This window comes from Capricornis sumatraensis, chromosome 14 (genome assembly GCF_032405125.1).
Source record: "Capricornis sumatraensis isolate serow.1 chromosome 14, serow.2, whole genome shotgun sequence".
Lineage (NCBI taxonomy): Eukaryota > Metazoa > Chordata > Mammalia > Artiodactyla > Bovidae > Capricornis > Capricornis sumatraensis.
Window position 1 is genome coordinate 42454961 of NC_091082.1, and position 27011 is coordinate 42481971.

Sequence of the window (27011 nt, forward strand, 5' to 3'; positions counted from 1 at the left end):
GCTGGAGACCAAGAAGCTCAGTAGTACTTTGGATTTTTAAAATCTAAAGTTAATAGTTATAAAAGCATCATAATAATGTAACCTCTGCTTCTTAGATGACTGAGTCCTATAGCACCTCAGCATTTAGTCACAAAAAAGAATATACATTAATTCTAAGCAGTCTGTCACCTAAACTCCCTATGGCAAAGAAGTTAAGAAAGGGAGGCAATTGCACACTAACCTTTAACCTCACTCTCATGTATGCTCTGTTTGCTTCCCTAAATTCGGGGAGAAAAAGAGAATATTTATGATATTGTAAGGAAATGCGATGCACTGAATGAATAGATTTTTTTCATAGTTAAATTTATATCTCTAAGCATTAATTTTAAAGTTATTTTACAATTACTTCTTTGAAAAGATGCATTGCAGTGATTTTCATGTTTATAAATAAGGTATTTATAACACAGCCTTTTCCTAGTGGCTCCAGTGTAGCATAATAACGAGAGTAATTAAATACCTAGAGCTTGCTACGTTCTTGGCGTGTAATGTCTCTAATTCCATTAACAACCATACCAGTTAGGCTCTACCATTCCCTTTGTATTGCTGAAGAAATGGAAACTCAGAGGTTAAGTGACATCTCTAAAGCTAATCAGATAATAAATGGAGCACTTGGATTTAAGTGCAAGTCTCTTTGACACATCCTTACAAGCTGATTATTTCCACTGTGCTAGTGCTTTTAAAATAATTTATGCAGTGAAGACTTTCCTTCAAACAAAATCTTAACTAGAAATAAAAATGTGTAAAAAAATATGAAATATGGAACCAAGAACACAGTTTGAAAACCATTTCATTACATTGTGTTGTAACATAATCACATGCTCTCTTTCCTCTGTGAAATGTATATAATACTTTTTAGTAAAAGATAGTCTAAATTTATTATTTAATGAACATAAACATAGCCTATGTAATTTATTTTATTCATGATTATTTGTAGATAGGAAAGCCTTGAAAAATAGTGGGGAAAAAGATAAAAGCAGTTCAGACATTGCTTTTTAGGGAAAACAAAAAAGATTTTACCTACTACATGCAACAAATTATTGAGCCAACATTGGCGATAACAGGAAGGCACACTCTCTTTTTCTCTTGCTTACCTTGCTACTCTGTGGACCCTTGCTAGAATCACATTGGGATGAAGAACATACAGAATCCTGACTTGATCTCCTATAAGGAGAGGGAGGAAGCCCAAGGAGGAAAAGTTAAGATACTCTTTCATACTCAGAAGGTGCTCTCCTCTGTTTTAATTTCAGCTGGTTACTTTTTTTTAACATCTCTGGATTTTAGCGTGGATACTGCTCAGGTGTAGGAAATAAAAATCTGTTCTTTCCCACTGTTAAGGCTAGATTTAGTCCCAGAGGCTCTGACACTGAAATGATGGGGAGTGAGGTGGCTGTGAGGAGGCCTGGAAAACCTAGTAACTTCTGCTCTATAGTTTCTAATTCTGCTAGAATGGGCTGAAAAGGGGCTTAGTGTTCTGGTGCAGATATATACAGATGAGGTCCTCAAAATATTCTCAGAATGAGAACGTTTCAAGCCAAGGAGTAAGGAAGATGTTATATTCTGGCTCACTTCTGGATGATGAGATAGTATAGAAGCCTTTGATTTTTCTCCAGAGATGTGTTTTTCGTTGCCTATTGAAATCAGAGTTCTCGAGCAAATATAAATAGGAAAAACATCTTTTCTTAAACTTAAAAAAAAAAAATCCCCTGCTCTCTTGGAAATGGGTGACAGTTGCTCAGTTATAGCGGATGTCATATGAAACCTGCTTCCGTATGATCTTTCATATTTGCCCTATAAAACTTTTTTTTTTCCTGCTTTATATCAGTGCTCATAGAGTTGTATTTTAGCTGCAAGTGGGGTCAAGTGAGCATTTTTCCTCTCTGCTGTGGAACTGAAATGGTAAGGGGAAACTGGATAACCACACAGCAGTTAGATCCCCCTGGGGCCACCCATTTACAAAAACAGTAATAGGGAAGAAAGCTGAAGCCAAGTATGTCAGTCCAGATATATCTTCCCTCAGTTGTGTGTGTGTGTGTGCTCAGTCATTCAGTTGTGTCTGACTCCTTGTGACCCATGGACCGTAGCCCACCAGGTTCCTCTTGTCCATGGAATTTTTCAAGCAAGAATACTGGAGTGGGTTGCCATCTTCCTCCTCCAGGGGATCTTCTGGACCCAGGGATCGAACCTGCATCTCCTGCATCTCTTGCATTGTCAGGTGGAATCTTTACCACTAGTGCCACCTGGGAAGACCCTTCTCTCCACTGTACCTTCCTAAATGCTGGAATGAGGAGAACTCTTTTTATATCATCCACTTAAGTCCCCAACAGTATTTTTTGATCAATAAATGCTGAGTTACCTTACACATTCAGGATTATGAAAGAGAAATAGTATGTCATTAATTCTAAAGCGTTTAGGGTCCAAATCAGGGTCTACAGTGAAGCAATCTTCTGGTCTATACCTAGGAATAAGCATACATTCACAAGATAAAAATTTGCAAATAAGGTAACGTACATTATTATATATTCCATGCAGAGGTAATCAACTCCTGAAATGTTGATTATCATTGAACATGGAGGGAAAACCCAAAAGTATAGCATTTGAACTCTTTCTTAATAAACATCTATATAACAACACAATCTTTTAGTGTTTAGAAGTCTTTTAATTCAATCAGTTTGTCTATTAGTTCAGAGAGTGAGCTTATACAACCTCCTGGAAGTTTCATACAGTTTAAAGAATAGACTTCTACTCTTTGAATAAGTGAAATGAGAAATTAGAATAAAATGTAGTTACTACCCTCAAGCACCTTATAATTAAGTGGAAAAGGAAAGCAGGTAATTCAATAATCACACTATTCTTCCTGCTCCAGTCTCCAATTGACTCAGATTCCCAAAAACACCTTCCTAGGTAGTTTCATGGAAGCAGAAGGATGGTCCCCCACTGTCTGCCCTGGCACTTCATAGTAGGGTTTTAAAGCCATGTTTGCTATTCCTTATAGGAAATAGATGTTATAACAAACTGTTCTTTTTCCTTTAGTGAAAATTACCTCTCCTAATTTGGATCGACAAGCGATGACAGACCTGCTGGGGAGTGAACCAAGCTCAAAGGAGGAAACTGCAAATTTGATGACTTGTTGAGCTCCAACTTTTTATGTATTTCTGCTCTGCAAGTGAACTGCATGGTAAAGTGGATTATTCATTAGCAGTAACAACTTCTAGTTTGCACCCAAAAAAGCATAGGACTTGGAACAGAAAACGAAGGACTATTTCTCCTGACTGGTGAAAGGCTCTTAGACAAAGTGCGAGGTAGAGGTAGAGATAGCCATCCTTTAACTTTAGAGTCTTTAAACTGGACCTAAAGTACTTTGGACAGTTGAATTATATGTTTTGCAAAATACTCCAGTGATTCTAAATCAGTTGTTTTAATATAATCATCTTTTTGTGGGAAGAGGACACTGTATGACCCATTGTAGTCAGCTATTCTTCTGTGGGTGCTGGACTTGCATGCACCCTTGGCACACTGCCTAGCACTCAAGAATAGATGCAAGAAGCATCTCCACCTCTGAACTGGGGATATTCTCAGGGGAGCTGCGATCTCTTTTAAGCTGTGGCAGTAGATTATGGCCTTTGCATTTTTAGTCTAGTAGATGCTTTCCCAAAATAGTGAGTCATACATAAGCTGACACAGTGTGAAAACTGTATTAATAAGAAGATGAGGAATTATGTGGTGTTATTATTTAGGAATAAAGTGACACGTATACAGTCTGTGAGAAAAGCCTAAAGGCAAGGATTGGAGGAAAGGAACTGAAGGATGACAGGAATTCCAGGGGCAGGGCCCAGCAGACCCTGAGCTGAGGTAAAGAGGAGGGGTTTGCAGCAACAGGTACTTCAGCTTAAGGTTCAAAGCAAAGCATACCCAGAGTTCCAGAAAGAAAGGAATATTTCCTCCCTAAACTTGGCTAAAAGTAAAAACTCTGACATAGACTGAAAAGGGGCATAGAGTCCAAGAAGACTGTGCAAGTGCTGTAGCTAGGAAAGGCAGAGATTTCTTTCGCCTTTTCGTCTTCTCTTCCCTTGTCTTCTCTGACTCTCTTCTCCTTTATACCTCTTTCCTTCCCCAAAAATGCTTAAATAGAATTGATTTTATTTTTAATTCATTGTTAAGGTTCTTGGCCATCTTACACAAAGTACAACTTTAGAAACTCTCTTGATATAGGGTGACACATGGCCCTTGCTTAGAGCCCAATTACACAACTGAGGAAAGGTTATTATTTTTAACCCATCCATAACAAATAATACAATGTTACATTATATCCTTTATAACCAGTGGTAAGCATATTTAGAACTAGATTTCCAGGGGAAGGTAAATTTTGTGGAACAGAGCAAATCTAGTTGGTTGAGATGTAGAAATGAATGTGTAATGCCCTTGTTAGTACTGCCCTGTAGTATTGGGTGGAGCTCTTTTTCCATAAGAGCTTATGGGAAAAAACCCAAAGAACTTTTTGACCATCCCAGTAAACTGGATGTGTTGGAGTGGTGAATGAGAAGGAAAACCCATCTTAATTACCTCTCACCATTTGATGCTGGTGTCACTGGGAATACCAGATGAGATGGGGGAGGGTAGATTGGGAAGAAATCTTGGGCATGTGGGACTTTAAGGGTCTTGTTAGTCATCCATATGGTAATTGCCAGTAGACAATTGGATATGTGTGCTTGAAACTCTTAGATTATTATTTAAAATTACTGCATATTTTAAACATTTTTAAAAGTCATGTCTTTGGACAAGATGGTACATGGAAAGCACATACTAACTTTAGTGCATGCTTTAGTACATGCTCTGTGCACATAAAGTACATGCTCTAGTACATCCTCAAGAAGAGTAGATGTAAAAGCACTTGGGAATACAAATAATTAAGGGTTACTTTATTCATATCATTCTGGGATTTAGACACTCAACACATATGCTGCTTATAAAGATAACCTCCAGGAAAGGCTCCTTGAGAAAATCATCCTCACTTTTATGTATTGCTTTTTTTTTTTTTAAAGTAATGAATATTACTTTGACTCTTCTGCAGTGCAGCTTTTTAAGGAAATGAGTATAGTATTTAAGGAAACAATGCAACTCACACTTCTTTGACAGTTGATGTTACAAAATTCCACAAGATGATCACACCATTTAAGGTTCCAGCAGCTATCAAATTATATCCTTCTATTTGTAATAGATCAATGCAATTCACTTCTATACTAACAGCAGAATTCTGAAGAGGGGAAGAAACAGAACCAGTGACCATCATAAACACAGTATCTAAGCACAATACAAACACAATGTGTATACTTTGTTGCTCTCTCATTAACTTAAACCAAAAAATGTATACATTTAAATCCTAAAGCATGAAGTTTAGTAAAATCTAAATTATTTTGGCATAAAATACTTCAATTTGTAGAATTTATTTAATAAAGCAAGAAAAAATATACTCTTCATCAAGATCAGCCCTGGGATTTCTTTGGAAGGAATGATGCTAAAGCTGAAACTCCAGTACATTGGCCACCTCATGTGAAGGGCTGACTCATTGGAAAAGACTCTGATGCTGGGTGGGATTGGGGGCAGGAAGAAAAGGGGACGACAGAGGATGAGATGGCTGGATGGCATCACCGACTCGATGGACGTGAGTCTGAGTGAACTCCAGGAGATGGTGATGGACAGGGAGGCCTGGTGTGCTGCGATTCATGGGGTTGCAAAGAGTTGGACACAACTGAGTGACTGAACTGAACTGAACTGAACTGATTGTCTTCTTCCTTCAGCCTAAACTATCAACCAGTAAATTACCTTTCCATCTTTCTCTTCTCTTCAAACTTCTTGAAAGAATATCCTATATTAGCTCTTCTAACTTACTGACCTTCCTTTCACCCATGGCCTAGCTTCTGCTCCATGCCACTCTATGAAAGCTTTTTCTAAATATCACTAGGGACTTTCTTTTACCAATGCTATTTGATATGTTTCAGTTGTCTTGCCTCAAGTATTTTTTGGTACCTACTATGTTAGGTTCTTGGGATATATAGTTAAGCAGAATGTCAGTAAACCCAGAGAAAATTTTAATACAATTCAAGCATTCAGATAAACTGTTCAGATAACTGTTAATTCAGATAAATTGTTATTATGTACAATTTTTTTTTGAGAGTTTATGTTTTATTTGACAGACATACTAAGGACTTTAAGCCCAGGAGATAGCATCTTAAGTAATCCTGGAAAAACTGCTCCAAGGAGGTGAGGAGGAAGCTAGGATACATAGGAATTATCCAACAAAGGACACAAAACATTACTGTTAATAAAAGAAAACTCAGTTTAAGGAATTTAACACTTTTCTGTGTATGAGAAGATGCAGGAGTCTGAGCTCTCTTCATTCCTTTGATATGCACCTCAGCTGTCTGGGGCCAGTATCCTGTTTTCACATCCCGAGTTTCCTCAGGGCTCGCCATCAGAAGTGGCTGCAGTCTGATGGCTGCTAGATGGTAAGTATTCTTTGTTTCCTTCCTGAGTTCCCTCAGGACTTACCAGCTCACCATCAGAATTGGCTACAATCACTGATGACTTTTTTTACTGATATGGCAGACAATATTTTATTTCTCAGTTCTTCATCTTGGTCCAAAATGTGAGACATTTCATGACCAATTTTTGTCCCATGGTGCTGGGACGTTCTTCTTAGATCTGGCAAAAATTTTTGTTGATATGCCACTTTGGATGTTAATTTCTGGATTAGGTTCTGTTGATAGTTAAAGATTCTCTGGATCCTCTGTCTTACTAGTCCATTATGATCCAGGAAATGTTTTCAGCTTATTGCTTCTTTCCGTACCTAGAATCACACTGCTGCTAAGTCGCTTCAGTCGTGTCCAACTCTGTGCGACCCCACAGACGGCAGCCCACCAGGCTCCCCTGTCCCTGGGATTCTCCAGGCAAGAACACTGGAGTGGGTTCACATTTCCATCTCCAATGCATGAAAGTAAAAAGCGAAAGTGAAGTCGCTCAGTCGTTTCTGACTCTTAGCAACCCCATGGACTGCAGCCTACCAGGCTCCTCCGTCCATGGGATTTTCCAGGCAAGTGTACTGGAGTGGGATGCCATTGCCTTCGCCAAGAATCACAGTATTAGAATTATTTTATGAGTCATAAATGTGATCTATTTCCTCAAAATGTTTAGCCATCTTTAGTTTTGTCACAGGGTCTAGTTATACACTGGGTACAGTAAGAGACAACAACCTTATAAAATAGACAGGATATAAATAATACAGCTAGTAATATTAACAAAGTCCTGGGGCAGCATGGAGACACAAAACACATTTGGAAATGAAGAACAGATTAAAACAACGATTACATCTTTGTTTACAAAGCTATACTTTATTAACTTTGTTGTAAGTTATAGCATAAGAGGAAACCTCTTTTGGAAAACAAAGATTAAAACTAGTATATTGTCCAAAAAGTCATAAAGTTATAAACCATGTTTATCAGTTCATCTGATCCCATAAAGTTAATTCCTGTTGATCTGGATGAAGTCATCAGATTTTCTATTAGAGTTTTGTTTTGAGAGTTCTGGGGAAAGATAGCATGTCTTTCAGTTTATCAGTCATTTTTTGTTGTTCATTTGCTAAGTCATGTCTGACTCTTTGTGACCCCATGGACTGCAGCACACCAGGCTCCTCTCTCCTCCACTATCTCCCAGAGTTTACTCAGATTCATGTCAGTTGGTGATGCTATCTAACCATCTCATCCTCTACCGCCCCCTTCTCCTTTTGCCTTCAATCTTTCCCAGCATCAGGGTCTTTTCCAGTGAGTCGGCTCTTCACGTCAGATGGCCAAAGTATTAGATCTTCTGCTTCAGCAACAGTCCTTTCAGTGAATATTCAGGGTTGATTTCCTTTCAGGTCAACTGGTTTCATCTTGCAGTCTAAGGGACTCGCAAGAGTCTTCTCCAGCACTACTATTCAAAACCATCAGTTCTTTGGCGCTCAGACTTCTTTATAATCCAGCTCTCACATCTGTACATGACTACTGGAAAAACTACGGCTTTGACTATACAGATGCCCTAAAGCAATAAAACAACGTTGGCATGAGACCCACATCCTGCCCAGTGAGCTCAGTAAGGTAATGACCCCTAGAACAGGTTACATACATTAAAAATACATGCAGTGACATATAAAAGTCTCAAAAACCTACTGAAGAATATTTAAGTATTACTGTGTGATTCAACTTACATAGCATTCTAGAAGAAGGAAAAACAAATCTAAAAAAAATTAGAGCAGTAGTTGTCTTGAGTGAGGGGCAAGTATTGATTGGCAGGAATATGAAAGTGTGTTTTATCTTGATGGGGTTTGGATTGTTTTGAATATATTCCTATTCAAATTCATTGAATACACACTTGAATTCTGTGCATTTTATTATTTGTAAATTTTACTAAAAAATGTAAATAGTGAATTCTAGTTAAAGATACATATACTGAAGTATTTGGGGATGATATGTACTGATATCGTCATCTTACTTTGAAATACATTTTAAAAACAAGGTGGATTGAAGGGTGAGTAGAGAATGAATATGTAACTACATATGCAATGAAGCAAATATTGCAAACTATTCGTAAAGAGTAAATTTTAAGTGGAAGATTTTATAGGCGCTCATTTTATGAAGCTGCCAGTTCTGTATTTGTGAAATTTTTCATAATGAAATGTTAAGAAAGAAATACCTATGAACCATACACACTTCAGGAAAGAGATTTTATAATTACAAAGACTTTTTACACCCCTGGAAGTCCACCCAGGGACTGAGAATTCAAGGATCCTAAATTAGGGAGTTAAGGACCCTGGTTCTGTAACTCTAAGGGTCTACTACTAAAGACTTGTCAGGAGATACTTCTTTTTATCTGTGTGGAAAACAATATTGGTTTTTTTCAATCTACTTACAATTTTGAAAATCAGAGAATATCCTGTAACAGAAATAGTCTGATGATATATTTTCCTTATTTAGATTTTTCAAACAATATTTAGGACAACAAGAAAAAATTAACCAAATATCAATAAGTGATATCACCAGAGCAATATAAGAAGCTTAAAAAATAAAAGCTGAAAACACAAAGTTGAAATTTTATTAACTGATATTGGAAAATTTAGTTAAAATCATATAATGTAAACATGGTGAAATAATAATTAGCCAGAAAATGTGAACAACAATTTTGTGACCTCTTGATATGACCCCAAACTTACCCTTCTTGTCAAAATCTAGGAGATGTTAAAACAACCTAGCTATTTTTAGATAGATGAAACATGAAATGCTAATGGACTCCCTGAGTGGAGCTAAAAGAATACTTGTGATTATTTCCAAGAGTAGTTTCTAATAAACTGTTGAAACCTCATCTACACAAAGCTGCTCATAAATTAATATTGCCATGGCAAAAATGACCATACACAAAGTGAAAACACAAATAAGAAAATGGGAAAAAATATTTGAAACTTCTCTCACAGAGGACTGGTATTCCTAATTAATATTCCTAATTATTTATACATATATGTGCATATTCTTATATTCCTAATATATAAAGAGCTTTTTAATATATTAGAAAAAAAATCTAGATAGAAATATAAACAAAGAATAGACAAATGATGCATGTACATAAACATATTTAATCTAAAACTTGTCATACCTGAAACTTATCCAGAACTACTAGGGTCATATCAAAAGAACTCAGAAACCTGAAGTGTCCAACTAGCTTGAGATGGGACAATTTGAGAATTAATCAATAATGCAGTAGATGGAAACACATCAAGAATATTTAAATTTGTGATATGATAATGATACTAAACAAATAAGATCCACTGACCACTTTTGTAGGATGCTAGAAAACCAGTTTCTTACTTTGAAAACTGATAAATGTAAGAAAACAGTCAGTCAGTTATTTTGATTTCCTATCTGAACTGTACCTCGGGATAACTAAATAGTTGATAATAGTTTTTATTTAGAGACACATTCCAGCTAACAAATTAATCAGAATGGTAAAATGGCAACTCTGAATGAAATAATAAACCTAGGTAGTGATCATTAATGGCTGCTGACATCCCCTCCAAAAAAAAAAAAACATTTTGTGAATTTTAATGGAGGTAATAACACGTGTACTATAGTGACCTCCATGTAGTATAGAGTCTTTTTTTTTTAAATCAAAGCTGTATGCACCAGATATAGTTACCAGATTAAAGGAAGTCAAAAAGAACCTCTTCAATTTACCACAAGGGTGCAGTCAGCAAAATCTGGAAAATGATAAACCAATTGTCTAGTATCGTCAAGAAAAGAATTACAAGGGGAAAAAAGATAGGGAGAGATAATTACGGCTTTAAAGAGACATCAACCAAATGGACCTTGATTGGATTCTGGTTGAAACAAACTGTAAGAAGTATATATTGTATGAGAAGATCTGGGAAAATTGAAAACTGTGATGTGATTATATTAAAGATGTCTTATAAATTATTTTAGAAAATATTTGAGAAAATACTGGTACCATTGTTCTATTTTTGAGTCATTACTGTTTAGAGATACATACTGAAATATTTAGGGATAAAGTTACACAATGTTGAGGATTTGCTTCAAAATAATCCATCCATTGACAGTGGTCATGGAGAAGTGGTAGAAATAATGAGAAAAAAAATTGGCCATAATAGATACTTTTTGAAGCTGGCTAACAGTACATGAAAATACATTGTATTATTTTCTCTACTTTTGTATATGTTTGTAGTTTTTCATAATAAAAAGGAAAAAAATTCAAGAAGAAACTTACACCAACACGCTGAGAAAAGTTTTTCTCAACTATCAACTCTACATCTGGGAAGGGAATAGCCATGCTTCTTTCTTTAGTAGACCCCCTTAGATGCACAATACGATTCCCATTTTGTAGGACAGGCACAACATCAGGTAGCTCCCATATCACCGCAAGGTAAATATCATCTTCTTTACCCTTTAATAGAAATTCAGTGAGTACATTAAAAATTCAGTTAACTATTTTGAGCTGTTTTAATGGCATACAGAAAAATAGAACATACAACGATATACTTGCCACTCAGCTTTGGTGGCTCAGACAGTAAAGCATCTGTCTACAATGCAGGAGACCAGGGTTCGAGCCCTGGGTTGGGAAGATCCCCTAGAGAAGGAAATGGCAATCCACTCCAGTACTATTGCCTGGAAAATCCCATGGACAGAGGAGCCTGGTAGGCTACAGTCTATGGGGTATCAAAGAGTCAGACATGACTGAGCAACTTCACTTTCCCACTTTCAGCTTTATCAGATCTTAAGCTCTACCTGTCCCCGTCTAATATAATTCCTCTTTCTTGTTTACTTTCTCAAGGTAACTAGTAACCTGAATAAAGTTAGTCATCAAAGTTTATACCCACGTGCCATATTCAGGTTTTATTCATATATATAGCTTGCCTGGCAACTTAGATGGTAAAGAATCCACCTACAATGCAAGAGACCCATGTTTGATCCCTGGGTCAAGAATATCCCCTGGAGAAGGAAATGGCAACCCACTCCAGTAGGTGGAGAATCCCATGGACAGAGGAACCTGGGAGGTTACAGCCCACGGGGTCACAAAGTGTCAGACATGACCTAGTGACTAACACTTTTCATATGTATATTACATGATATGATATTGCTTTCAGGCTTCTAACCTTTTTATAAAATGATATCAAACTTTATGGATTCATACTCACCTTGCTTGTTTCACTTAATTTATTTTTGAGATTTATACAAGTAATTACATGGCACTCTAGTTCATTTTGGAGAAGGCAATGAAACCCCACTCCAGTACTCTTGCCTGGAAAATCCCATGGATTTTGAGGGATTTTGAGGATTTTTGAGGACCTTGGTAGGCTGCAGTCCATGGCATCGCTAAGAGTAGGACATGACTAAGCGACTTCCTTTTCACTTTTCACTTTCATGCATTGGAGAAGGAAATGGCAACCCACTCCAGTGTTCTTGCCTGGAGAATCCCAGGGACAGGGGAGTCTGGTAGGCTTCCATCTGTGGGGTCGCACAGAGTCAGACACAACTGAAGCGACTTAGCAGAAGCAGCAGCAGCAGCAGCAGCAGCAGCAGCAGCAGCAGCAGCTAGTTCATTTATTTTTAGGCAGCAGTATTGTATGAATATACTACTATTTACTTATCTATTCTCCTACTGGTGAATGTTCAGGCTGTGAGTTTTTCACTGCATGTTTTTATGGAGAAATGGCATATTTTCTAGCGCATGTGCCTGGTATAGAATTATTAAATTGTAAGATATGTGCATCCAGTTCTTTCTTAACATTCTTGTCAAAACTTGGTTTCATTTGATTTTTTAAAAATTATTTTTGGCTATCTGATAGTTTTAAAATAGGACATTAAAATTTTTTAATTTATTAATTACATTATTCACATTTTCCTAATTTTGTAAGTTGAACATATTTTTCATGTATTTTTGAATCATCTGATTTTCTTATCTGTTCTTTGTCCATTTTCTGTTGAGCTATTTCTTTTTCTTCTGGATTTGTGTCGTTTATTTTGATAGTCTGGTTCCTAATCTTATTTACCTGGAGTGCATTTGTCTTTTCACAGTCTGTGACTTGTTTTTCTACTTTGTTTTCTAAGACAGGTGTTTATTTTTAATTTGATTGTAGTGAAGATATCTTTGTGATATCTCATTTATTCAGGTTGTCTTTATGTCCATTAAGATCCTCACTGCAAGAACCTTGTAGGTTACTGTTGTATTTGTTTTAGGTACCTTTGATTATTTTTGCTATTGTCATCATTCTTTCTGTTTTCTAGTTGGTTATTGTTGGTGAGATGCTTTTAGTTTTAGAATTTTCAACTTTTATATGGGAATAAAAGCTACTCTGTAAAGGTTATTTTGTTGGCAGAGCAGGGATCTTTGTAGGTTGAAAGGCAGCTATGGTAAAATGAGAATATTGGTTCTAGGCATGGTGACATTGTGTTTCTAGTCTTAGTCCTAGTGAGACCTTGGACAAAGTATATATCTTTATGGGGCCTTATTTTCCTTAGTTCATAGTTAAAAGTCCTATTTTTAAAAACTTTATGTTTCTAGGTGTAGATCTAACATCTCTGTTATCTCATACGTATGTTAGTTCAAAAGTGTAAGCCAATGGTACTCCTATATACTAGTTGATTCTTTAGTGTTTGCACCATCATGGGATTAGGAGGAATCTCAGCAATATCCAAATAGTGATCAGATATGGATATACTGAGCAATAGCTTGGTTAGGGTGGTGGGCTCCCTTGATGAGATAAATTGGCTACAGTGGTTTTAATAAGTTTAGCTGCTTTTAGCTGAACCATTTCAGATAGTAGCTCTCAGACTTTCTGAATTCACAGAACACTAAATTTTAAAAAATATTTTAAAAGATTGATTTAGAGTTACTAATATTTCATTTTACCAAGAAAGGACATGGGGGGACCATTATTCAGAGACACTCCTAGGATGAGATTTGAGCGTCATGTTTCATCTACAAGTATCCTTAAATCCCCAGAGGTGTGTGTGGAGGGGGCAATGTGTGCTATGGTTTATGCGTAGTTTTCCTTGCTTCCAAGGACATAGAGGGGTAGCTGAACAAGTGTGTAACAGCCTTTGATACTTTTGAAACTGGGAAGAGAATGGGCAGCAGAAAAGCTTACTGACGGTATCCCAACAGAGGACTGCTGTGGGGAATGCTAAACCCCAACCCTCAAGAACACCATGGCTGTATACCCCCTCTTTGGGATTGTAACCTCTTGCATTTTTCTAGTAGCCAAAGCCCAGTGAGAAGAAAAACTGTAGTTAAGTGGGCCTAGAATCTAGAGAGAAGAATGGACAAAGCATGCAGAACAGATCCCAGAGTAGCTAGAACTTCTGGGAAGTACGATAACTTGAGCAAACCTGAACAATACTTCAGTTCAGTTGTTCAGTCGTGTCCAACTCTTTGCGACCCCATGGACTGCAGCATGCCAGGCTTCCCTGTCCATAATCAACTCCCGGAGCCTACTCAAACTCACGTCCATTGAGTCAGTGATGCCATCCAACCATCTCATCCTCTGTCGTCCCCTTCTCCTCCCACCTTCAATCTTTCCCAGCATCAGGGTCTTTTTCCAATGAGTTGGTTCTTTGCATCAGGTGGCCAAAGTATTGGAGTTTCAGCTTCAGCATCAGTCCTTCCACTGAATATTCAGGACTTATTTCCTTTAGGATTGACTGGTTGGATCTCCTTGCAGTCCAAGGGACTCTCAAGGGTCTTCTTCAACACCATAGTTCAAAAGCATGGGAGTTCAAAGCAGAAACAAAAACCAACACATGATCTTCATGTTTAAGAATTTGGTTGATGAGTTAAAGGAGACAGTGCCTGTCTGAGACCTGAACTAATAGCCTAGCAGTAGAGAAATATTTCAAGAGTTAGCAAAGCTAAAACAAAACAAAAACAGAGGAAAAATATAAGAAATCTGGAGGACAGATTTAGAAGACCTAATGAGTCAGACACGACTGTGCAACTGAACTGAATATGCAAATAATATGAGTTTCTGAATTAGAAAAAGAAACATATGCCAAACAGACATCTAAGAAACAAATAATAATACAACGAAAATCCCCTGAGCTGGAAGAAATACCTAGGACTTCAGACTGAGTTTCCTGTGGAATTGATGAGAAACGATACACACATAGGCACAGACTTTAAACTTCAAGGACAAAGATACCATCTTATAAATTTGCAAAAAGAATAAGTTGCTTACAAAGGAAGAAGACTCAGACCAGTTTTGGATTGCTCATTGACAGCACTGTCACTTGAAGACAGTGAAGTTACATATAGACCAAATAAAAGGTCTTGTAACTCATGAATGGAGAAAGAAACAGCAACCCACTCCAGTATTCTTGCCTGGAAAATTCTATGGACGGAGGAGCCTGGCAGGCTACAGTCCATGGGGCTGCAAAGAGTCAGACATTACTGAGCGATTAAGCACAAACAGGCACTAAAGTTTGGTCTGCTATTTACTTACTATATTGTCATCTCTTTAATACCAGTTAGGAGATTTAGAAAATATTTAATCCACAATCAGTGACTGTCCTGAGTAGTTATCTAATATAGAATCCTGGGATTTAGAAAAATATCTACTGTATGGGGAGCACACAAAATATTTCTTGAATTGTGTTGAGTTTAGTTGGAAATCAGAGGAAAGCAGTCTTCCCTGACTCCCAGATTAGGCTAGGCACTACCTGCCATCATTAATTTCTATAGCACTTTGTGCAAGCATTCATAACACATATAACAGGTGGATCAATATCAGTCCTTCTTATTAAACTGTAAGTTCCATTGTGAAATGGGAGATGTCTTTCTGGTTCATGGTAAACATTTGGTAAATGGTTACTGAAAAAAATGAGTGAATAAATGAAAGTATTCCAAAAATTAAGTATGTAATTCAAACCATATTTTACTTTGAATAGGCAGATAATAAGTGATAAGCAAATAATAAGATATCAATAATAATAAAAATAATGTTTTCAACATTATCTTTATTGTAAATCTCCCTCCTCAAACATTAATAAAATACCCTAAAATGCCCCATAGATTTACTATTGTATACCTTACAAGGGGTTTCTTATATTTCTTCATTCTGTCAATCCTTAGTGAACACCAACTCTGGGCAGAGCAAGAATACAAGCATGAATAAGAGAGGCTTTCAGTCCTCATCAAGTTCAATCTATGGAATTCTGGAGACATAAAAAATCAAGATAATCAAAGCAAAAATGCTATAGTTAGATCTAAAAGCAATTTTGACATGGGAACAGCACCATGCTACATTTTGCAGTTTTTAAAAAGGAGTGTTTATAATAGCAGATTTTGTCTGTCGGGATTGCACTAACTTAAAACAGAGAAATTAATACATTGTCACATTTGAGAATATATTACTAATAAGTTCCTTTCTACAGTGCCACTTTTTTAGGGAGTAAGTGAGCTTGTTTAATTTCAGTTCAGTTCAGACCCCATGAATGGCAGCACACCAGGCCTCCCTGTCCATCACCAACTCCTGGAGTTCACTCAAACCATCGAGTCAGTGATGCCATCCAGCCATCTCATCCTCTGTCGTCCCCTTCTCCTCTTGCCCCCAATCCCTCCCAGCATCAGTCTTTTCCAATGAGTCAACTCTTGGCATGAGGTGGCCAAAGTATTGGAGTTTCAGCTTTAGGATCATTCCCTCCAAAGAAATCCCAGGGCTGATCTCCTTCAGAATGGACTGGTTGAACCCCCTCCAGTCCAAGGGACTCTCAAGAGTCTTCTCCAACACCACAGTTCAAAAGCATCAGTTCTTCGGCACTTAGCTTTCTTCACAGTACGACTCTCACATCCATACATGACCACTGGAAAAACCATAGCCTTGACTAAACAGACCTTTGTTGGCAAAGTAATGTCTCTGCTTTTCAACATGCTATCTAGGTTGATCATAACTTTTCTTCCAAGGAGTAAGCATCTTTTAATTTCATGGCTGCAGTCACCATCTGCAGTGATTTTGGAGCCCCCCCAAAATAAAGTCTGACACTGTTTCCACTGTTTCCGCATCTATTTCCCATGAAGTGATGGGACCAGATGCCATGATCTTCGTTTTCTGAATGTTGAGCTTTAAGCCAACTTTTTCACTCTCCTCTTTCACTTTCATCAAGAGGCTTTTTAGTTCCTCTTCACTTTCTGCCATAAGGGTGGTGTCATCTGCATATCTGAAGTTATTGATATTTCTCCCGGCAATCTTGATTCCAGCTTGTGCTTCTTCCAGCCCAGCGTTTCTCATGATGTATGTATTACTTCTTTATTTTTTGAACAGTATAGCAATTAAATATTCCAAGGGATAAGAGGGTAGAGATGAGTTTAGTTTTATTTCATCTCTCTAGAAATTGAGTAGATTTGTAGACCAAGCTCTGATGAAAGTAAAGTTGTCAACATGAATGACTGCATGAGCTGGGGCAAGGGGTGTGCACATGTGTGTCAGGAGCAGGTGGTAAAAAAAAATGGGAAATAAAGAAGAAGAATGTTCAGTCTAAGGCCATCCATTGAAAAAAATGGTAAGCTATAAGAAAGACTAGTGCCGTCTCTAGCCAAAACTTTATTTAGGCCCAAAGTTCCTCCTCTGAAGTCGCTCAGTCATGTCCAACAGTTTGTGACCCCATGGACTATAGCCTACCAGGCTCCTCCATCCATGGGATTTTCCAGGCAAGAATACTGGAGTGGGTTGCCATTTCCTTCTCCAGGGGATCTTTCTGACCCAGGGATCGAACCCAGGTCTCCTGCATTGTAAGAAGGTGTTTTACTGTCTGAGCCATCAGGGAGGCCCAAAGTTACAGTTTCCTAATGACCTCTTTGCTTTGTGTCATCTTTTAGGTTCTTCCTTCACAGGCTGAAAACCCACAAGTGTCTATGCCCAGTTTGCAAGGATAATGCTACTTGCAGGTTCTGTTTTCTGAAGGAATGTGGCTATGTTTAGATAATACTTAAATTATTGCTTTATTTTGTTAATTCAGCGAAAAAACAAGAAAAGAAAAATCATATAAACGTCCATTTAGTCATGTATTGACTTGGCTATCAACTTGTTTTCACTTTGCTACAAATTACTTAATACATAATTAAATAGAATTGTGTTGATTCCTTGACTGTGTCTCAATTATCTAAAAGAACATTAATATTTTTCCTTTGGTCTTTATGTTATTCAAATTTTAACCACGTTTCTCAGTATTTCATTTTATATATTGAGGAAATTGTGTCCATCAGTAAGAATTCCACATTCTCCTCATGGCAGAATTACAAAGAAAATCTTTTAAAAGAAATTTACAACTATTTCTTTCCACTGAAGAACTTCCTTTCTAGTACAGTGCCATTTTGGATTGCTCAGACAGCAAAGAAAGATTAGTTGAACTAAGGAAGTTTTTCACTCCTATTTTCAAAAGGGGAAGAATAAGGGCAAAGAATCCTTGAGTTCTAGGCAAGGAAATATCCACTCAACAGTCAGGGTAAATGATCGAGTTTTCATTTTAAATATGAAGAAGGCTTTAGTGTGCTTAGGTGATAAAAGACACTCAGGAAAAACAAATTTAGTCTACTTCAATCCTTCCAAAACATACCTAAACAGATTGCCATGTTAACCGTTAAGTACACAAAGCAGTTTTGATGACAAACTGAAAAAGTGACTTGAACATCCCTGAATGCATTATGGGTTATATGGTTCAGAGAGGAATCATTGCTCCCTTTCATAACGCCTGCTGGGGAGCAGCTCTGCCAGTGAGTTATCCTCAAATGAGGATATAAACCATGTCAGAGGTGGTAGCTGTACGTAAATTTAAACTTTTTGATATCTACTCCAGAGGGATCCTGGCTAATCCTTTCAGCAAACATTGGATGGGCAGTGTCGACCAGCTAGTCTTTTTTGCTCTTTGTTTGGACATGGGCAAGGTTAATTAGGAACATCCTAGGAAGGCTGGTGGAGAAATACTATCCTCTGCTGGCTGGCAAGAGAAGAGTTAAATGGGGATTATCCACGCTCAGCTGATTTTCCCAAGAAGAGGACATAGAATACGTGGAAGTGGGACTGCAAACCTGGATCATTCTGATCTTTCCGTTGCGCTCCAAAGAGAGGAGCAAGTATTGGTGTTTCTCCTGAGCTTTCAGGAAAATCAGGCGGTGCAGCCAGTGCTCTTCCTCTTTCCAGTCTTTCCCTGCTGGTAACACCTTCAACTCTTGTCCACTGCCAAAGTCCCAGATTTTAATTGTTCCTGAACACACAGAGAAAAGATACTATAAGCAAAAATCATTTCTAGGAAGAATGGCTTTTATCTCAGAGAAAATAAATCTAACTGAAAGCTTTCTGCAACAATTTATCCTAAATTTATTCCCTATTGAGATTGACACCTGAGTCTCCCTAGCATTGCTGTGTACAAAATATATTTCTGTATGCTTTCATTGTCACAGGCTGATAAAAAATGAACAGGACCAGGCAATGTCTTGAAATTTGTGAACATATTCTTTGAAATTCTCAGACTCTCCTGTGTGAGTTTTCTGTCTTCATTGGGTCTTTTCTGCTTTTATTATCCCAACGCTTTCCAGTTTGCTAAATACTCTCCAATATCTATCTATCTAAAATCATGCCACAGTGATTATTAACAGTAAAAGGTCACTCCAATAGTGTTATTTCCTAAGGTGCTAACATATTTTAGAACTAGATCCTACTGGGTAATAAAAGGATTAAAAGAATTCCAGCAGGTAGAAAACAAAATGTTTCGAGTTGTTGGTTACATAAAAAGGAAATGCAAAAAGGGTGTCTGACAAGTTTCTTCTTACATTGAAATCATACATTCTAATTAATTTGGTTCATGTAGGAGATCCTCATGAAAGGGCCAGGTGAAATGATAGCATACTTATTGAATGCCTATTTCTAGGTCATTACTCAGTGTAGAGAACTATCTTCTAACATGGATTTTTAGAGTGACCTCAGGTTGCATTTATTCACACCCCATCAACTCAGCATTCTGGATTTTATTTCATGTATATTGTTATCTGCTCACACTTTAAAAACTCTGACTTTTACTGAAGATACTCAATCCATCAACTGGCTTACAAACAAGAATTTATCTAGTAAGTATATCCCTAGAAGAAATATAGGCTTCCCTTGTGGCTCAGCTGGTAAAGAATCCACCTGCAATGTGGGAGAGCTGGGTTTGATCCCTGGCTTGGGAAGATCCCCTGGAGAGGGGAATCACTATATGTGTATAGTGATACAGAGGGTCGTATTGTCTAGGTCATGTTGTCTCTCTCGTGGGAGTTCAGAATAAGGTAAAGTGAAAGGAGAGAAGGCTGGTTCCAACAAGTTCTATGAGCTCTCCACAGCAGCAAATGACACAGCCCAACTGGAGCATGACATTCTCTCAGGGGCGACATGACACATGCCCTTAAGCATCTTAGACTTTTCAGTTCAGTTCAGTCACTCAGTCGCGTCCGACTCTTTGCGACCCCATGAATCGCAGCACGTCAGGCCTCCCTGTCTATCACCAGCTCCCGGAGTTCACTCAAACTCACGTCCATTGAGTCAGTGATGCCATCCAGCCATCTCATCCTCTGTCATCCCCTTCTCCTCCTGCCCCCAATCCCTCCCAGCATCAGAGTCTTTTCCAACGAGTCAACTCTTCGCATGAGGTGGCCAAAGTATTGGAGTTTCAGCTTTAGCATCATTCCTTCCAAAGAACACCCAGGACTGATCTCCTTCAGAATGGACTGGTTGGATCTCCTTGCAGTCCAAGGGACTCTCAAGAGTCTTCTCCAACACCACAGTTCAAAAGCATCTTATAAACAAGACCAATGTAGAATCCTAAATGTGATATGGCAAAGTTGGATGGATATTTTGTCTGGTCCAATATTTTCAGTAAAAATATTATGAAAAGCACTAAATAGAATTTCTGTGTCAGCTGATGGGGCTTCCCTGGTGGCTCAGTGGTAAAGAATCCTCTTGTTAATGCAGGAGGCATAGATTCAATCACTAGTGGAAGATTCACTGAAGAAGGACATGGCAATCCACTCCAGTATTCTTGCCTGGGAAATACCGTGGACAGAGGAGCCTAGAGGGCTACAGTCCATGGTTGGGATCACAGAAGAGTTGGACATGACTGAGCGACTAAACACCAGTAATAACTCTTAGCTGATGGTACTCAAAATTAGAGGGACAGAATGAGTCAGTGCAACACAGGTAAGTCTCATTCAAAATGGAATGAGATGGTATATATGAAAGACTTTGCACTGATAAGCATTTATATAAGTAAGATATCTGTTACGATTAACATCAATATCAGGACATTAATGCCCATTAGAGAAGAGCCTAGCACTGTTCAGTCAGTCACAGCAGTCTCACTGGCATGTTTACATATTCCAGCTCGATTCACACTTCCCCTCTAACCCAAACAGCTTGTGACGAGATCCTAGAACAAATTCCCGGGACACTAAAGCAAGGGGGCCATATTCTGGATATTGGTCTGACCATTATATGCTCCTGTGGCAAAAAGAAATCCACTTTCATCAATAGCTGCAGCAGTCAGTTCAACATTGAAGCCATGAGGGTCTAAAATCTGGTATATTTGGAGGCCAGTTTCGAGTTCCCATACCTACAAAAAAGAACAATAAAATACTTCATAAGACCTTCAGTTTTCATCAATTTTATAATATTCAAAATAGCCTCAAAATTGGCACAGGGCATACCTAACACCTTTTCCAACATTCTGCCGTGAATGTTGGTTTAATCAAAGAAAGGTCTGAAAGATGTAGTCTAATAGTCACTGTGCTACCCCAGAGTGTTTCTGTAATATATATAGGTGGGATGAGACAAGCCACAACTGTTCCAGGCAGCCCCTGTCTATCTAGGAAGCAGTCAGATGCTACTCAGCATGAGGCCAGCTTAGCAGCAGGCTAGAAATATAACAGGAGGTCAGCAGACACAGAAATAAAGTTGAATGTATTCTCTGTTGTCATTTATCCAGATTATCTAGACATCATGGGACAAAATCTACAATCAGCAGTGTGAAATCTGAGAGAACCTGAGGAAAGGGCTCACTGACCTTTCCCAGGAGTGTTCTGATTAGAGACATGGGCCCAGTTCTTAACAGGGAGAACAGGGGAGGAAAGGCAGGGGAGGCTGAGACTTCAGAGAAGGTTAGGTATAATCAGAAAGCCTAGAAACATGTCAAAGCTCATCATTATCTCTTTAGAAACGCAGTAGAAGCATGAAACCTGCAGTCTCGGTCTGAATTTTTCTCTCTTCATGGATCTGCCAACTTCAGGTGTCTATTAGACCTCCAGTAAACACACTGAACTGGCAACACAGTTTGAACTCGAGGTATTTGGAAACAGAGGCAGCATAAACAAAGGGCCAGAGATGGGAAGGTACAGGGTTCCTCCAGGAAACTGAAAGTCAGTTGTTGGAGCTAGAGTGAAAGAAGGAGAGTGGGAGGAGATGTAGCTGATGTAATCACTGGTCTGGAGACCAGATAACAGGGGCCATTGACTGAGCTGTGGCAGAGCCAAGATCTGAATGAAGTCAGGCTGGCCCTAAAGCCCATGTTCTTAACCTGTGTGCTCTCCTGGGTGTAGATGAGGTCCTAAAGGGAGAATGAGGACTAAGGACCACTACAGGAAGGGGTCTCAGGGGCCACCCATTTCCTGAACTAAAGTATGATCTGTCTCCAACCAGTCAGGTTTGAAAATTCACCTAGATGTCTTCTTTTCCCCTCCCCATCTTGCGAGGAAGACACTTTCCGTTTAAGAGGTATTTCATGAAGATAGCCAGGTTTTAGTTTCCCTCTACTTATTCTGTGGGCATTATTAGAAATAATTGATAATTACATGAACTTAGGAGATTTTGGTCTGAGAAAATCTCCAGCAGATGAGCACAGAAGGTCAAAGGTTGAGAGGGAATTTGAAGAGTCTCTGAAAAATGCTTTATGCTGCTCCCTATGTCTCCTTTTGGAGAGCATGCATGAAATAAAAGGATAAACACTTCAGGCAAACACCTCCAGCCATCACTGCTAGATGAAGTCAGTAGTCGTAAATACAAATACAGTTAGGATGGTCCAGAACTCTGGCCTCTAGGGAACTCATTAATGACATGGCCCGAGGATTGCAGAGGAAAGTACGTTGGTATTCACCTCAGAAAAACCTGGGTTCGTATCCCAGCCACGATGCGTACTAGTTATATGAACTGAGGCAAGTTGCTTGATCTTTGAATCCTGATTTCCACATCTTTAAATGGAACCTCACACAGAGAACTAGTATGAGGATTAAACAAAATTGTGGATTTAAGACACTTGGCACATATCCCGCACCTATCGGGGTTAGAGTAAACATCTATACATTTCTTTCCCTTCTTCTTAACAGTCTCCTATAGCTCAGTTTAAAAGTTTTTACACACACACTAGGCTTTTTTCCTTGACATATTTCCCTTAAAATTCCTGTTTTGATCATAAGAACTGGCTTCATTTTTAAAATTGAACTTGTAGCCTAACAGCAAGCAGTCTGAGCTGCATTAAAATGCTTACTTTTCATGTATTCATGAAAACTTAAAAATAGCTCTAACATAAGGTTCCATCATATATGCCATTACCTTTATTTAATCACTCAAAGACTCATCTATAAGAAGAGAAAATTCTATCTTTGCTTTTTTCTTCCTGAAGAGTCGATATGTACTCACCTTAATTATGGACTCAGAGCAGATGGTAAGTACTTGGTGAAAATATTTGTTGTAAAGCATGACATTGATTTCTCGTTCATGGGTGTGAGGGACCTGTTTTGTATCTTGTATCATCCTAGTTAAAGGATACATGTCCATAACACTAGATCCTTGAACAGAAATAAGAATCTCATAAATAACAAATGTTAGAAGATTTGAACCACAAAGCATTTTATTCAACTAATTGTGTTTTGAAATAGCTGATCAGTGAGATTCTTAATGCCTAGGAGACCGAATGAGGTAAAAACACATTCATTTATTCAAAAACATCTTTGACAAATGAAACAAATATGATTTAGCCAGAGAAAAACATTCATTTGGGGCTTCATTAATTTTCAAGTGTAGGGTACTTGGACTTCCTTGATATCTTCTTTTCAGTGACCACTATTTTCCTACTTTTTATAGTCTAGTTTTTTCCTTCTTTAGAGTGCCTGCTACATTATCTAGTATACAGTAATAAAGATGATGGCCACCTTTTTGCTGATGGAAAACTTCCACTTAGTGATTGGGATATGTTAGAAAGCTGTTTCAACCAACGAATAGTAAAGCACTCTGTAAACATGCTCTTGTGCTTCCCTGGTGACTCAGTGGTCAAAAAAAATCTACCTACACAATGAAGGAGATGAGCGTTTGATTCCTGTGTCAGGAAGATACCCTGGAGAAGGAAAGGCAACCTGCTTCAGTATTCTTGCTTGGGAAATCCTATAGATGGAGAAGCCTGGCCAACTACAGTCCAGGGGGGTCACAGAAGAGTCAACCTAGCAACTAAACGGCAACAACAAAACAAGCCAGTGCTTGCAACAATATTAAATAAGATTAATTTCCAAATTACCATAGTGAATTAGATGGAGAGTGGGTATTTCTTACTTTCATTTTTTTAATTTGTGTGTTTATTTTAATTGGAGGACAATTACAATATTGTGATGGTTTTTGCCATACATCAACATGAATCAGCCATAGATACACATGTGCCCCCCCAATCCTGAACACTCCCTCCCACCTCTTTCCCCATCCTGTCCCTCTAGATTGTCACAGAGCACCTGCTTTGACTGCCCTGCTTCATGCATTGACCTCGCACTGGTTATCTATTTTACATATGGTAATATGAATGTTTCCATGCTATTCTCTCAAATCATCCCACCCTCTCCTCCCAAAAGGAGGAGTCCAAAAGTCTGTTCTTTATGTCTGTGTCTTCTTCGCTGCCCTGTATGTAGGATCATCAATACCATCTTTCTAGATGCCATATACAAGCATTTAATATACAGTATTTGTCTTTCTCTGACTTACTTCACTCTGTGTAATAGGCTCTAGGTTCATCCACGTCATTAGAACTGACTCAAGCGCATTCCTTTTTACAGCTGAGTAATATTTCATTGTATACATGTACCACAACTTCCTTATCCATTCATCATGGCATTGGTTTGCTTTTATAGTAATCCTATAAACTGCAAGTATGATTTAACTCTCAAAATCAACTATGTATTCTGTTTTATAGTTGATAGTGTTATAGTTATAGTTGATAGTTGATATCTCTAGTGTAATGTCTAGAAATATACATAAGGATCTCAAAGCATTCCACAGTTCAAACAGAAATGAAACTTCTTCCTAAGTTATTGGTGTGGAGATTAAGCTACCAAAGACTGGCCCTTCTTTTTCTCAAGTCACTCCATAGAAATCTGAACTGCAGCAAAAATTTCAGCAAGTGTTACTGAACACTTTCCTAAAGTGTTTGAATTCTAGGATAAAGTCTACTCATGTGTAAAGAGAATGGAGGGGGCTCTTCTGGTAGTATTTCTCAATGCAAATACAACAGGGTGGAAATCTGAGAGGGATGTGGTAACCAGATAATCAAACAACACGTGGAGCACCTTCATATTCTACTGACTGTACTGGATTTTATCTGAACTGACAACAAAGCTAGATATGCTTATGAACAAGTGGCAATCCGCTCCATGTTTGGCTAGATACACAATTTAGCAGTATAGAAACAAAGCAATACAGAAAAAGAAAGTAGATCCAGGAGTCAGAAACTTTGGGACTGAATCCCACCTGTATCTCTCAGTCCCACCTGTATATCTCAATCCCACCTGTATGTCTCAAGTCTTTATGCTAGTTAGCTGAAATAGTTAATATTTAGTCTTATATAAAACAGGACGAATAATAATTCCTACTTCAGTGGTGATTGCACAGCTCAAATGAAATAAAGTCCACGAAAGCACTTTGTGAAAGAACTAATCAAATGGTAGTTGTCTTATTAGAGTAACAAAAACAACAATGGTGACAGTAACAGCAGCATATTCTATAACGTGGCGTTGCTGTCCCTGGCATTTATAAGATTACTATGGCTGCTTCATTTGAACAAAAGCACAAATTAAAATCTGAGAGCTAAGCTTCATTAAATTCTGGTGTCACGTTGATGGTTGCCGTCAATGTATGTGATTTTAGTGATTAAGCAATACACAGAGCTCTATATTGTTGTAAGCAGAGTATTATCTGAATTACATAAAGTTAGGAAGAAACTTTGATCTTAGAGTTGTCTTTTGTGTTTTTGCTTTTACGTTGATACATGAGGCTTTAGTTACTCTGATGATAAATGGGATGGAAATGCTGAGCATGGGGTCGCAAAGAGTCGGACACGACTGAGCGACTTCACTTTCAATTTTCACTTTCATGCCTTGGAGAAGGAAATGGCAACCCACTCCAGTGTTCTTGCCTGGAGAATCCCAGGGATGGGGGAGCCTGGTGTGCTGCCGTCTATGGGGTCGCACAGAGTCGGACACGACTGAAGTGACTTAGCAGCAGCAGCAGCAGCAAATCAAACATGCCAGTTGGGGCACTAAGAGAAAACTTGTTTGTAGCCATTTTTATGTTATTCTAAGAGGAGATAGTATAGAGGAGGGGTGCTTACAATGAGAGTTAATTTCTGTTTTAGAAGGTAGAAAATTATCCATCAAACATGAAGTTCTAGTTCACTTCTAATCCAAAAAACACCTAAAAGTTAAAAAATGATTCATATTCTCCACTAGCAGAGATAGCACCAATCATTTCTCTGCCCTGTTAATCCCACAGGAACTCAGGGAAGATGGTCAATAGGAAATGCATTCTGGGTTGGAGTTACAGAAGGAGGAATTATTATTGCTAATACTGTTCATTTCTTCTAAAGCTTCTTCTGAGGATATGCATGTGAGTAATGTTCAACCCAAATGCCTAACAGGGTCTTTTGTCTCTTTAGTAAGCATGTTTATCAGGGGCAGCAGGAAAAGGAGAAAAATAATCTGTGAGCATCAGTGCTGCTGGCTCCGTCATTCAGAACCCTATCCTCTCTCTTCACTGTCCTTTGTCTAGAAGCAAAGGCAGGTGGGAGGGTCAACACCCTCCCCACTGAGTAACTGTCTCAGTACCAGAGTACATGGGGCCAAATTGCCTCCCTGAAGAAAAGGGGCACTGACTCAGCATGCTGGTGCGGCTGTGCTAAGATGGATCATATTCCTGCTCCAACACTCAATGCAGAGCTGGATTTGCCCTGTGTGTAGCAGCAGCTTTAACCCTACTACCTTGCATCCTAGGTTCAAGACCTCATCTACCAAGCTATAGAAAAATAGAAAGCCATAGAAAAATAGAATTGAATTCAGTTAGGTATTGTGAGAAATCACAGTTTATGAATTTCCCATCTAGTTTTGTTTTTCTT

General features: G+C 38.3%; 1 protein-coding gene across 1 annotated transcript in view; it reads right to left on the minus strand.

Moving 5' to 3' along the window:
- The window catches only part of WDR64 (WD repeat domain 64), a 135857-nt gene that overhangs the window by 35449 nt on the left and 73397 nt on the right, over positions 1-27011 (minus strand). The window contains exons 12-19 of the mRNA XM_068986367.1: positions 23285-23433; positions 21083-21206; positions 18655-18830; positions 10843-11019; positions 5160-5290; positions 2393-2494; positions 1131-1200; positions 221-257 (exon numbers count right to left, since the gene is read on the minus strand). Of these exons, the coding sequence (XP_068842468.1) occupies positions 221-257; positions 1131-1200; positions 2393-2494; positions 5160-5290; positions 10843-11019; positions 18655-18830; positions 21083-21206; positions 23285-23433 (966 nt within the window). The remainder of the gene's footprint in view (positions 1-220; positions 258-1130; positions 1201-2392; positions 2495-5159; positions 5291-10842; positions 11020-18654; positions 18831-21082; positions 21207-23284; positions 23434-27011) is intronic.